We start from the raw sequence: 13,270 nt of genomic DNA, 5'->3' as shown, positions 1-13,270 counted from the left end.
TGATGGTTGGTATTATGGATGGTGTAAACAGAAGAGGTGGACCATACAGAGAATGGATAGACGATATAAGGGACTGGTGTGGAATGAGTTTACATAAACTGCGACACTGCACTGGACAAAAAAAAAAAAAAAAAAGGGTGGAAGAAAATAGTGAAGGAGGCATCGGACAACAACGGGCAGTGAGCCCATGGTTCGTGATGATGATGATGAGATAAAATGCAGTAGCTTCGATTTTTATTTTGATTGGTTTGTAAGAACTATTGTTTAAACACTTGCCAACTTTGATATGTGTGTGTGCTAATGTAATCCGTAAATATATTTTCTTCATATTGACATTAAGTTGTACCTCACCTGCATAAACAAATTTCTATGAAACAGTGGTGGAATGCCATAGGTGTAGAAAATGAAAAGCAATAGAAACAGCACAGACCCCATTCCTTAGTCTATGAAGTTTACTTTTCGAATCATTAGCATAGGCCTGAATCTATCTGACATAGTATTGTATATGCGATTAGCAAGAGAAGAGATAGACGATGAGTTTATTCTTTCTCTCTAAATAGTGTAATAAACTGATTAAGATCCCCCCCTACACACACACACACACACACACACACACACACACACAGACATGCTTAACAAGTGAGTTGGATGGAAGACTGTGCGTGCGTGTGTGTGAAATCAAAAGAATGAACTAGAGTAGCGTTTAGCAATATACCACCAAAAATTATAATAAATATATAATAAGTCATAAAATTATTATTATAAAAAAGGATAAATTATAATAAATGAAAATAAACATATTTTCATTTATTATAAGATAAGTATTATGCGACTCTTGATATCACTAAGAATGATGTTTGGATGGTGTTGATGGAAGAATAGGCTTAGGCTAGCTGGCAAGGAGAGGCAAATGGTTAGATCTTAATCGAGCTCCTAAAGAAGTCTTCGCCGAAGTTAGCAAACAGGATAATTAGCAATACGTTTATTAATGTAAGAACAACAAGAAAAACAATGAAACAAACTTGGAACAGAATTAAAAATGAAAGGATTTATGAAGAATGTCAATTACAACCGATAAACAAATGGATAAACAAAAGAAGATCCGAACAAAACGAGCGTATTAATGAATGGACTGAAATAAGAGATTGGAAATGAATACTAAAAGATCAACGGACAGAATGAAAAAGGAGATGGACAGACTAATAAGCTTAAAGCGAAAAGAGAGTGGTGTTTCTGGAGGAATCTGAAAAACTAGAAATTGATTTCCTTGAGTTATTTTTTTATTAAGGCCAAGAAAAAAAATTTATCAACCATATATATATATATATATATATATATATACCAAATATATTATGAGCAGTGGGTAAACCTTTTGTTGTTAGATGTTCACGAATCCTGGTGTGTGAAGGTACATTTTATTCACTGAAGACACAATGCGTACTAAGTATATATGAACCGGTGGAAATGCCCATGAAACAGTCGAAATTTCCAACGCCAATTTCGTGTATGGTGTGATATTGTTGGGAAACAATTAATGGGACCATTCGTTTGGAAGGATCTTCTTATTGGGAAATATACCTTAATCCCCCCCGCTCCTCGCAAAATAAGCTGCGGAACTTTTTGAAGGATGTTCCCATATTAACACCATAACGTCTGCATTTCCATCATGAAAGTATTACTCATTTTTTTCATAGATTTCCGATTTTTTAACTCATGCGTGTGTGTGTTTGTGTTAACTAAAATAATACAGACACGTCTATTTCTCTAGAACATTGCGTACCATTGCCAAACCTGGAAGAGGAAGGAAATGCGCGCTGAATAACCATAACTATATACAATACTAGAAATGGAACACAGTTTACAGTTAATTAACCGACTTCCAGTGAAGTGTTATCATTGGTTGCCATATTAGTCATCAATCAGTTTTTGCGACTGCAACACAATTAAAACGTCCATAAATTGATCTATATATTAATAATACTAAAAGAAAAACTGAACATAAAGTCAATGAACAGGATAACAGAGCGCTGGAAAAGGTTGGTCATTTTTTCCATTGTTCATCATTGAATTTTTTTCAACTGGGATGTTCAGGGCAACCACAGATGTGTGCCAGAACATTACGTACTGAACTGCACGGTTTCGATTTCCATGAAAGGCCTACTAGTAAATACCAAGAACAGCGACGACAATGTTCGGATTCGAATGGCATGAATTTAGAACTCCCCATGATCGAATTGATATCCGTGTAGAAAGACCAATTAAGATGTACACTCTTTCACATTAGATGAACGTGTTTGGGTGTTTCGCTGCCAAGAGAAAGTTATTTATCAGCATGCGTTAGGATTAGAACTCCTGGTGGTACTCGGAAATTATGATATCCGAGTCAATTATGAATTGCCCACACTGTGCCCGATGTATGAAAATAACTAAACAGAGCATTATTATCATAATGACAATATGCCATGTCATATTACAAAGGATGTCGCAGCGTTTGAGGAAATGGGAGTGTGAAGCTGAAAATTGCTATCAAAGAGTACTGATCGTCCCTCACAAGGCCCCATTTGGGAAGAGTTAGCATATCGCTGAGGAATGAGGAATTGAAGAAATGAGGCGAAATACGCTGTGCTTTTGCAACACTGGGTAAGTCAGAGTTTTGCCTAGTTTGTTAGTTCTATTGTGGTAACTCTGTGGTACTTGCTAGAAATCAATTGAACATTTGAACGTAACCCATTCAAACATTTTAAACATAACAAAGACTTTATGATTCTGCTAACTAACAAAGAAAATGACGAATATTTTAAATACCACAGACTGTGAGCGCTAGTTGGAAGCGCTTCCACAAATATTTATGCAGTTTATGGATACAGATTTTAGAAAGTGACGAGGCCTACGAAAAATAAAAGTAAGCTGTCATTCTGGATAAGGATCGCGGCTAGCCTCTTGGTAATCCTTGAAGTTCATGTTACAGTTTATTTATTTTACGGATGTTCAATATAACAGTGTTAATTTTAGTTGGAAAGTTCTATTTCATAATTATCGTAATAATTTTATTCTCGGAACATTTTACAGATAATCAAAAATAAAATTCGTCTACTGAAGATCACTCATCAACAGATTTAATGTGGTTATGCGCAAAGTTACGTGGCAAAACAGAATTAGCAAGGAAGGTAAATCACTAATAGAATTAACTAATATATAGATTGAATAGAAATATTCTACAGTAAAAAAAAAAAAAAAAAAAAAAAAAAAAAAAAAAAAAAAACATTTACTGATATCATTCTTCAGGCTTATGAATATATTCACTCGACGTTTTATATTTCTATCTATAGTAAGTAATCTTAAATTAATGTACAGTATATCATACTATTAAATCCTTAGTAAACAAAGAGACAAACACACAAAATTTATAAAGCATCCCTGTCAAAATACACAGCATTTAAAGAACAAATCTCTAATTCCATACAGCTGTTCATCACAGAAGGACGTACCCAAATAAACAAAATAACCTTTCACAATAAAAATATTATATACAGTACAAAGCAAAAGGAATATCAGTTATACTGAATTAAAACTTCGCCGAATTTGTTTAAGGAATCTGCTATTTACAGTTCTTTCTAAAACATCTTTATTTGAAACTATCAGATATAAACAAACCTTAACTACCCATCTTTAATAGCGCCTATACAGTTACGCACGAAACTTTTAATTTCAAGATTAAAAACGAATAACAACAATGGACCCAACACTAATGGGTCCATTGCTTGGGGGGAAAATATAAAAAGAACGAACAGAAAAGAAATAAAGAAAATATCTTCTAGTTAGGATAGCCGGCACTGTATACAGAAATTCGTTATTCCAAACAATCCGCATTTATTTTTGAATTATTGTATTCAAATTTCTATCCCTCAAAACAAAAACGAATTGAACAACGAAGGTGCATGTTAGGAAGAATCGCAACGCTAATCTTTCCTGCATGACTAACATCCGAAGTCGTCTGCTCTTTCCGTTCCATCGAAGGAGCAAAACGATCCTGGCATCAGGAAAATGTCCTCCTACCTCACCGTACAAAGAGTGCAATTTATGATTTTATCACAGCACAATGAAATCCAGACGCAACATCTCCTGGGATATTCCTCGACTCCATAATAAGTGGTCGAAATGAGCAACGCTGCCCTCGTGATGTAATAGCGCGTAACTTTCAATGTTGCTACTAGCTTGGCAACCATTCCGTAATTTGTAGTAAACTGTGTCGACATCCCTACAGTACAAATCGATTCGTCCGACGCCAACGTTTCTGATTGGCTACGCGATGTTCATTGTGAAACTGTTCGCAGTGCTGTGAGGTAGGCGTCAGTCGCGTGGAGTCGTTCAGTGTGGCAGCAGCTAGATGGCACTGATTCCCATTTTGTGTTGGTAAAGTTTTCTCCCTTTAAGTCGTGCAAGCCTTTCCACCTTCTCGAGTGTGGGCGTATAGCCAAAGTACAGTAAGAGATTGTAGCGGGACTATCAGTCGTGGCGAGGATGGCCGAAGAAACAGCCTCCTGCAAATCTAGCACCTTGATAAATACGGGCACTAGGCCAGTGGAATATGGCAGCCAACGTACACTGTACATCCTGCCTACTACAGGGGGTCAAATAGAAGTCCAAGTTCCTTCGGATAGTAGCGTTACTAATCTAAGGCGAACAGTCGCTAACAGACTGAAAGTTCCAAAAGACAGAATAGTACTGCTCCACAAAACTCGGTAAGTTACATAATAGTTTTTCCTAGCTCCATTTTATTAGTGTAATAGAGCGCTATTGTTTGATTACAGTTAGAATAGTTCAAACACTTCATTGACATTCTACGAAGCTGCACTACGCTTATTTTCAGATTGAAGATTTTATAAACGTGTAAATAGTATTTCAATATGTACAGCGTAGTTTTAAAAGCAAACGATTTTTGCAATGCAAATCTTTCCGTGTATAATTTTTTTCTAGCAGCGACCGTAATGCTGTATTTACTTACTTAAATTTCCAGATATTAAACTTAGATCAAAGTCGTCATTCTTGGAAGAATGCATACTAGAAATGAAAATGAATATTCTCTCCCCCCCCAAAAAAAAGCTATCATATAGATGTTTTAAACGAAGAAAAGGAACAGAATAATCAACAAAATTTATGATTTTCGGAGTCCAAATGACACGCAATGAACTTCAGAAGAGATCGCACTAGTTTGGTATAAACGTTCCCTGCTGATCCTACATGTACTATCATATAGTATTTGTATTAAATTAATAGTGAAAAATCTTCTTTTTTTTTCGCCAATAAAGACAACACTCATTCCTGTTAAATACTATAATATCCTGTTACATCGTAATGTTTAATAGGAACATGTCCCTAGATTGGAGGCAAGTTCTTAATCCTGTTCTATCTAGATAAAAAACGAAGGAGGAAAAAGGTTGGAAATTTAGGAAGAGAAATGAATCCCCCTATTAAGTGAAACGCGTTAATGAAATGCATAACATGATGCGTCAAGACTGCTGCAATATCCGACTTCGAAGACGAGTAGAACAAAACATCCAAAAGATTAAACTTTATCTTATGTGCTCATAGGCTAATACAGAGTGCGATGTATATGTAACCTTTTGTAAGGAAAGGGCAAAGGGTGCAAAGTGTCACTAACGTAACACGAAAGTAGTCGCGTGGTGTGCAGATGCTCTGGTTCAGATATTACAATCTGAATAAATTTTGCTATAAGGTTATGCAATACTGGCTGATACACCATGGAACCCCGCAATGCAGAGGGGGGGGGACCCAAGAGGACTCGGGGGACTCGGGATCACTTAAGGGTGCATTATAGAGCTTGTCGTGGGAGAGATAGGTAAGTTAGGCTACTAGAAGTAGGTGATATTTGATATGTATCTAATGATCTTTCATATGAAGTAATAAATATTGAAATAAATGCGACATTAGAAGACATCAAATGCAGTAAATAATACTTTGTAGGTTGCCACGTACGCACATCGGACGTACACTGACGAACACGTCTGATATCTCAAGTCCAGGCCAACGTAAATACGTATTGATGACGTTTTGTGACGCAAACGGCAAGAGGCGTGTTTAACAGCTTCTCTAGTATTGGATGCATTTATTTTACTACCGGCGATAACCGAGTGATGACCGCTTATTAGTCTCCAAATTTAAAAGCAGAAGCTAATCATGAATTTGTTTTCGCACCCCAAGTAGTAGTAGTAAGTAATAATAAAAAAAAGTCAACGCGTGATGAAGTAGGAAAAATAAATTCGCCATCAGTTGAAGTATTTACACAAGGTCCTTTACTTTGACGCATGGATTGACTTTCATTTGTGTTTCTTAGTTTTGTGCGCAGACATACTTGCGCACATAATGCTTTTCGGCGTGGAGTGAGAACCAGCGTAGAAAGGAATGTTATGCAGACGCTACTTTTCTTTAGGCGGAAAGTGATCGAAGCAGACGACGTTATCTGGAAATCATGCTAAAAAAAAATTACCATCGTTGTCTAAATGCATAGTCTGGTATCAGTGTTCGTGGATGAACAATCATACTCGGTAATTCTAGGTACCTTCTAATTCTAGGATGGTATTCCGCAAACAACGATGATCGTCTGGGTCCTGAAGATCGCATCACATTCACTGATAATGAAGGATATGTTATCATATATCAAACACTAAATTACAGCTCTGTGGTAGCCAGTTAAATTCTATATGAGCAATGTTTAGAAAATAAAAATGAGAAGAAAATTAATACGCGCTGAATTAATATATATTAAAAATCGTTGGTTACATGTGTACGGTTAAGCAAAAATTCCCACTTAATAAAAGCATATGCTGAATGCAGTTTTTCCCACCCTTCTAACTCTTGTGTGATTTCTGTTATTTCTCTCTGCAGGCGAAATACGGCATGTACTGTTTTCATTATTTTAGTTTATTTAGTATAATTAATCAACTACAGTCAGATTTTTTCACCAACAGTTATCGGCAGAAATGGATTCCTTGGAGGTGCATGTAATAGTAATAATTCGTCGTCTGAGCAATTTAGGTATAGGCTTTTTTATGTCCTGTTCCTGAATAATAATAATTACTCAGTGTAAATTCAGTATGCCAAATTACCGACTTGCGCAGGGTAGCTTTTTATTTATTTATTTATTATTATTTTTTTTATTTTTAGAGAGAGTGAAAGTACAGAACGCAATACTATGGACTTGAAATAAATGGACACATAAACATTCAAAAATAAAGATCTTGTATGTCAAGCAGCTATTGAATTAAAACCAAGGCGCTTTCACTAACATAGTGGACACCCTTTGAAACTGAATTAATTAGTATAAATCTTGAATATTTCCATGTACTATAAAATGTTTACAAGACTAAATTATCTGTTATTTTTACTAAATATGTTAATCTTTATTAGATGAATGTCAAGACCTAACGGGGGGGGGGAAATCGACCTGATTTAGCAAACATTGTACACTAATGTCAAACCCGTTTTGAAATTAGAAAAACGCCAGTGTTCAGAAGTGAAACAAGAATATATTTTTAAGGAAAGGAGAGGGAGGTGCTACTGGAGACAGCCCATCTTTATATAAGATTCTACCGTAAAGATTGAGTTGTGTTCCCGTCAAGTAATTTTCTAATATTGCTTCGCATTCCAGAATACTAGCATTAAATGCGCGTTTTTATAAATTCAAAATATATTTGGATAGTCTCCTACGATATCGAATTAGAATTTGTATAAATTAAACGGTGCTAAGTCAAAATGAAAATGCTTTTTTTGTGGTGGTGATGGCACGTTTGGCAGAAATATGGTAAACATTCTCCTTGAAATATTTACTGTTCTGGCTTATAACATTTAAAGATTGAACACACAAGAGTTTTTGACGGTGGAAACTTCACTGGTATTTCTAGAAGAACATTTTTGTAAAATAGCCGTTTTAGTTTATAAAAATTTATATAAAAAATATACATTTCATATCCCAGGTAATCTTCACTTGAAGATTTTTTTTTTTAACCAAATCGTCCATCTCCTCCTGTTATTCAGTTTTTTAATGGGATAACAGGATTTCGATACAGCATCCATATAAATTGTGACCGTATAACTCGCACAGTTACATACAATAATAGTTAAAATTAGGAACACAAAATTACAGCAATTGTTTTCCATATCTTCATGCGCTTTCGTGTATGCATTCCACCAAGGGCGATGAAGTGGAGACCGGTTGCTGTTATATTTCCTATTGGAAAAGGCATGAAGAATTTATATTTCACTTATTTTTTGGTCTGCTCACATTTTTGTCCGATTTGATTCTAGAAATATTTTAGGCAAAAATATTATTACAGATAATCCTGGATGCAAAAATTCAGAGTGGAGGCACTGAACAGAAACAATCATAGTGTGCTTTAAACTGATAGTCTGAGCACTCACACCTCATTCAGCGCTACATCTCGCACACATACCACTCTGCATGCAAAAAAATATGCTTTACTTACTTACCTTTTATACAACTCGTCCCCTTTTATTCAGCCTTTAAAAATATTGAGTATCTATCTAATAAGCGCTTCAGTAATGTCTCAATCATATCATCTACCACTACTCATTAAGCTTCAGAAATTAGAAGTTAGATTGTAAATCGGATACAGGTGTACGAATGTCAAGATTGCTGTGACTGCCAAAGAATTTAAGGCTTGGAGGTGTTCTAAGGTGTAGAGAGAGAGAGAGAGAAACGCTAGACAATTGACGCCACAGCTACTTCCAATTCAAGATTTTGCATGTATTATCCACGTCGATATTGTCTACATTTTTTTTTTTTCAAGGCTTAAACTCGGAAAGCATTTTGGAAAAATTTAGTCATGAATTTTGACCCAGTCATGACATAATTTCGCAGCAGTGTGAGTCACATAGGCGACGAGTAAACAAGTCACTTGAAGTTACGTCTGTTCTATGCATGCATGTGGTATCGTTGTCCTACGAAACTTGGAATTGCTTTGGTTAGCGGTATGGTTATGAACGTTCCATCTAATTTCAGTTACGTAATTTTCATTGTACATCTTTTGATTTAAATCCAAATTTATTCATTGGATTTAAAAAATAATAATAAACTGTAACTCTTAATAACTTGAGCATTTCTTGTTTTATTCAAAAACAGACCTACAGCCTGTCATTAACATTCCCCCAGTTCATTATTATATACAGTGAGAGAGAGAGAGAATCTGTTTTTAACAGATTCTCTTGGTTGTAGTCCTCGGGAATACTACCTAGGAAAAACAACTCTAGAGGTGATGGAATAAAAAGAGTGTGAGAAATAGGTTCCTACATTATGCATTTCTGTGTGTGTAGATATTGCTTCGTTATTGGCAGTGAACTTCATCGAAGTGTTGATCTCAAACTACAGGCATGTGTTCAGTGTTCCACATGGACTCTAATCAGTCCGATCTTTATACAGCTCAGCAACCACCACTTTCTTTTCTTATCGATGTTATTCATTCTAAAGCACGCTGAATTATGGCTTAGTATTAAATACAGCTAGAACCAAGTATATATCGCAATAAGCTTAAAACAGCAGAGCAAATTTAAGAGCATCAACTAGATTCATTCAAAATGTAAAGGTTTATAATTATTTAAAGAAGGCAAAAAAAAGCATTTTGGAATATTAAATTAGTAATGACTTCTGGAATAAATAAACATACTGAAATAAGAATAATAAAATCCTGTATATGGCCCACATTGAATTATGGATGTAAGACGTGAATATATACAAAATCCATAATCAGGAAATTGCGGGCATTTGAGATGTGGTGCTATAGGACTTCACTGAAGTTTCTTGGAAGGAGGAGGAAAAAAAAAACTAATGAAGAGGTATTGAAGTTGATGGGAACCAAAAAAGAACTCATGGAAGACCTTATAAAGAGAATGCGCAAGGTGGCAGGACACATTAAGAGGATCAGCAGGGAAAACGTCTGGATATATCGGAGGGAAAATTACGTGGTAGAAGAAGTTCTGGTTGATGTAAAGAAATGGAAGGGTAAAAAGAGGTTCAAAACTAAGTTTAAGGCCCATGTACCCATGGGTTCCGAAACCTTAAATTTAGGAAAGAGAATTTCAAGTGAATTAGCATTGTGATTCGCCATATCGCAGGCCTACGGAGCTTAGTAAACTAAGTAGCTAACTGTGTTGACTACAGTACGCACAAGAAGCTAAGTAATTCTTCAAATTGGGAATTCATTTCAATCGATATTTCACGTGTTGCACAAAGCAACATACGTATAAAAAAAATTGAACTTTTATTTTTACTAAATTTCATGAACATGTAATTTAGTAGTTTATATAAATACTAATATCCCGCAAATATTTATTTTCAAGGCCTTGAATTAGTGTTTACTGAACATAGGAAGTGTTCCAATGATTGCTTTCACTAAAAGAATATTTCCTTAGTTTAATGTACGGTGATCCTTCATTAGTTTAAAGTCATGTTCTTCTTATGAGTTGACAGCTTTATCAACTTCAACGAAAAAGTTTCTTCATAAGAGTAATTTTAAATATAAATGGAATCTCTCTGCACTTATCTCCAGCATTGATTTTTGTTAACGAATTCCAACCCGCGCAAAGTCCTATCGTACATATTACGGATAGGTCAAGACTTCGATAATCCGGAAACACTGCTCTAGAGACCAAACATTGAAACTTTTGAGTCATTTCAGACTTCCAGTAAGCAGAGAGATAAAATCATCCAGCATTTACTTTCGCAAACATCTGTCACAGTGGGATTCAAACGCACACTGTCCGCCAAAGAGCATAACTGATATCAGCTTGGCCAACCAGATACGGCCGAAATGTTTGAAAATTAATGAACATCTTATTCACAGTCCTCGTTACTTGTATTATCTCGTAAGAAAAAATCTCTCCTTGGACTAGTAGTAGCCTGAAAGTAGTGTGCATTTAGATATTTGATGATAGTGTAAATGCTCCAACATTAATTTCGTCACCACTTACAAAATGAATTCGTATCACAAGAAACTAGAACAAGGGACCTGTACCATATTTTTTTCCAAGAACATCTACAAGATGTGGATCAAGTTGGAACACAGTAGTACCAGTAAAAGCGCTTTTTCTTTTTTTTTTTCTCCCGTTTTCTTTCCATTTTGATTCCCCTTGTCAAGCACAAGACGGCTTGATAAGAATGTTCTAGAGAAGGTAAACGAACTGCTCGCTCAGACTTCGAGCCCATTAAGAATCTGAGCAAAACATCTTTAAATACACTGTTCCTTTAGAATGATAAATGCATGAACTTTACTCCCACGAACGGTTTGCCTTTTTTTTTCTCTTTGCCTAGATGGCATTAAAGTATAAATGAAGAAATGCCCTCCTACTAATCTGAAATATAAATTTTTGAAATGTCATTAGAATGTTGCATAATATTAGGGGTCACGTTTAGTGACGTCTGAAGCTTTTAACGGACAGTTCTTGGAAATGCTATTCCGAGATGGTTTTTATCTTTACATAAGCAGTGACTGCCATGTTTCATTTAATTACTCTTATCTGATTATGACTGTATTTTTGATTAAGTGCCATATTTCAGATTATTTCTCATTCAACCAATAGTGGCATATTCGCAGCTTACCACAAGTCGCTTACGCAGTATCCTATATTGATATATAGTTAATATATTTGCAGCTGGCGTGATTTTCTTTATTACGAAATAGGCAGCAAACTTTTTCCAGATTGCCAGCAGTTACTAATCCAACCCCCCCCCCAAAAAAATAGTGTTAACGGCAAGTTTTTTTTAAAAAAAAGTACATAAAGAATTGCTGATAGATTTAAGTCCCAAGATTAGAAGATAGTGTTAATACACTTAACTATCTCTCACTCACAAAGTCGCTACAACTATTTCGCTGGAAGTATCTAAAAATTGTTGCCAAATTATGTAACTGAAATTTCCATCCATCAGTGGCTTTAACGGGTACTTAAGCATAAGTCATAGCCTTCCAAGTATCCTTGGATTTCCTAATTTCAATACTGCTTAAAATGAAATTTAAGCAGTATTGAAATTTTCAAAGCTGTTACTGGAGCCCTGGTGCTTGCTTTATCAGTAATTTTTAGGTTATTTTTTACGTTAAGTGATATTAATTTCTCATAATATTGTTTATTATATTCTGTTGTGTGGGCAGTGTTTCTTTCTCTATACTTGGACAGTAATCGTGGTGGTTTCGTTTTCAGGTTATGTAACTCAAAACTGTATTCGAAAGACAGTTTTGAGTCCAGACTGTTGATGCATCAATAAGTACTGATGTATCTAAAGGGTGTGTACTGATGTACCTAAACCTTTACATACTAGTGTGAACTGAAGAAACCAACAACAATAATAAAGATAAACACTTGGATTGCTTTCTCATGTAATAAATATTTTGGTATGTGACATTTGCGATCAATAAGCGAAGGACTTTAAAATGTCACATTTCATTCACTACGTTTCTTTATCAGCGAATGAATAATAAAGATTTGCCTTAGTAATTCAAGGAGGAGGGGTGAAAGAGCTACGCTTTGATTTCCTCTTGTGTATATTCCAACAAATGATTAGGGCATACAGATTTTGCCTTCCCCGTGCGAATAACACTACGCCAGCATCATTTGTATGAGTAACAAGGATGTCTTGCTAATTGTTTTACCGGGCATAGCAGTTTAACCATTGGTTCTGCTACTAATGATACTAGAGCTCGTCTAAAGTATCCTGACATGTTGAATTTTTAGGTACCGTCGTGTTATGCAAGTTGGTTACATAATCTATATTTTGTTACATTCCGGGGATTGGCGGCTGTAAAAGAAAGTGATCTCTGTTTAAAACATGCAGAGAGATCAGCAATAATTGAGTTTCTCAAATAGTTATGCAGAGCTTTAACCACTACCCCTATTTAAGAAAAAAAAAAAGCTCTCCTCGCCATTTTACGTGAAGTCAACGTAAAATGGAGGAAGAGAACGGGGGGGGGGGGGGAGACGAAAGCCTATTCCGCTTATTTCTTGAAGTGCTTTTCGGCCTTTACGATAGTGAGCGTGCGGATGGTAGTGGTCTTTGTTGCTGGGGTATACGCTTTTTAGTTCTCCCCGCGCGTGTGCGCGTCCTTGCATATCAGGCCACTAATCTTTCCCTCCCTCCCGGTCAGACGGGAGGTATGACTTGCCCCAGGCTGCCTCCGCATCCGTTCAGTGACGGAAGGCGGTGCAGGGGGGCCACTACTACTATCTTAGCATTAACCCCAAGGGA

At 35.9% G+C, this 13,270-nt stretch overlaps 1 protein-coding gene across 1 annotated transcript in view; it reads left to right on the top strand.

Annotated features, from left to right (window-relative positions):
- Positions 1 to 4,521: 4,521 nt before the first annotated feature.
- Positions 4,522 to 13,270, top strand: part of stx (ubiquitin-like domain-containing protein stuxnet) — a 106,954-nt gene continuing 98,205 nt past the window's right edge. The window contains exon 1 of the mRNA XM_090414243.1: positions 4,522 to 4,742. Within this exon, the coding sequence (XP_090270369.1) occupies positions 4,522 to 4,742 (221 nt within the window). The remainder of the gene's footprint in view (positions 4,743 to 13,270) is intronic.

This window comes from Typopeltis vanoorti, chromosome 25 (genome assembly GCF_054136105.1).
Source record: "Typopeltis vanoorti isolate ZY-2024b chromosome 25, IOZ_Tvanoo_1.0, whole genome shotgun sequence".
NCBI lineage: Eukaryota > Metazoa > Arthropoda > Arachnida > Uropygi > Thelyphonidae > Typopeltis > Typopeltis vanoorti.
The sequence above is the reverse complement of the archived record's forward strand: the minus strand, read 5'-3'. Positions and strand labels throughout refer to the sequence as shown.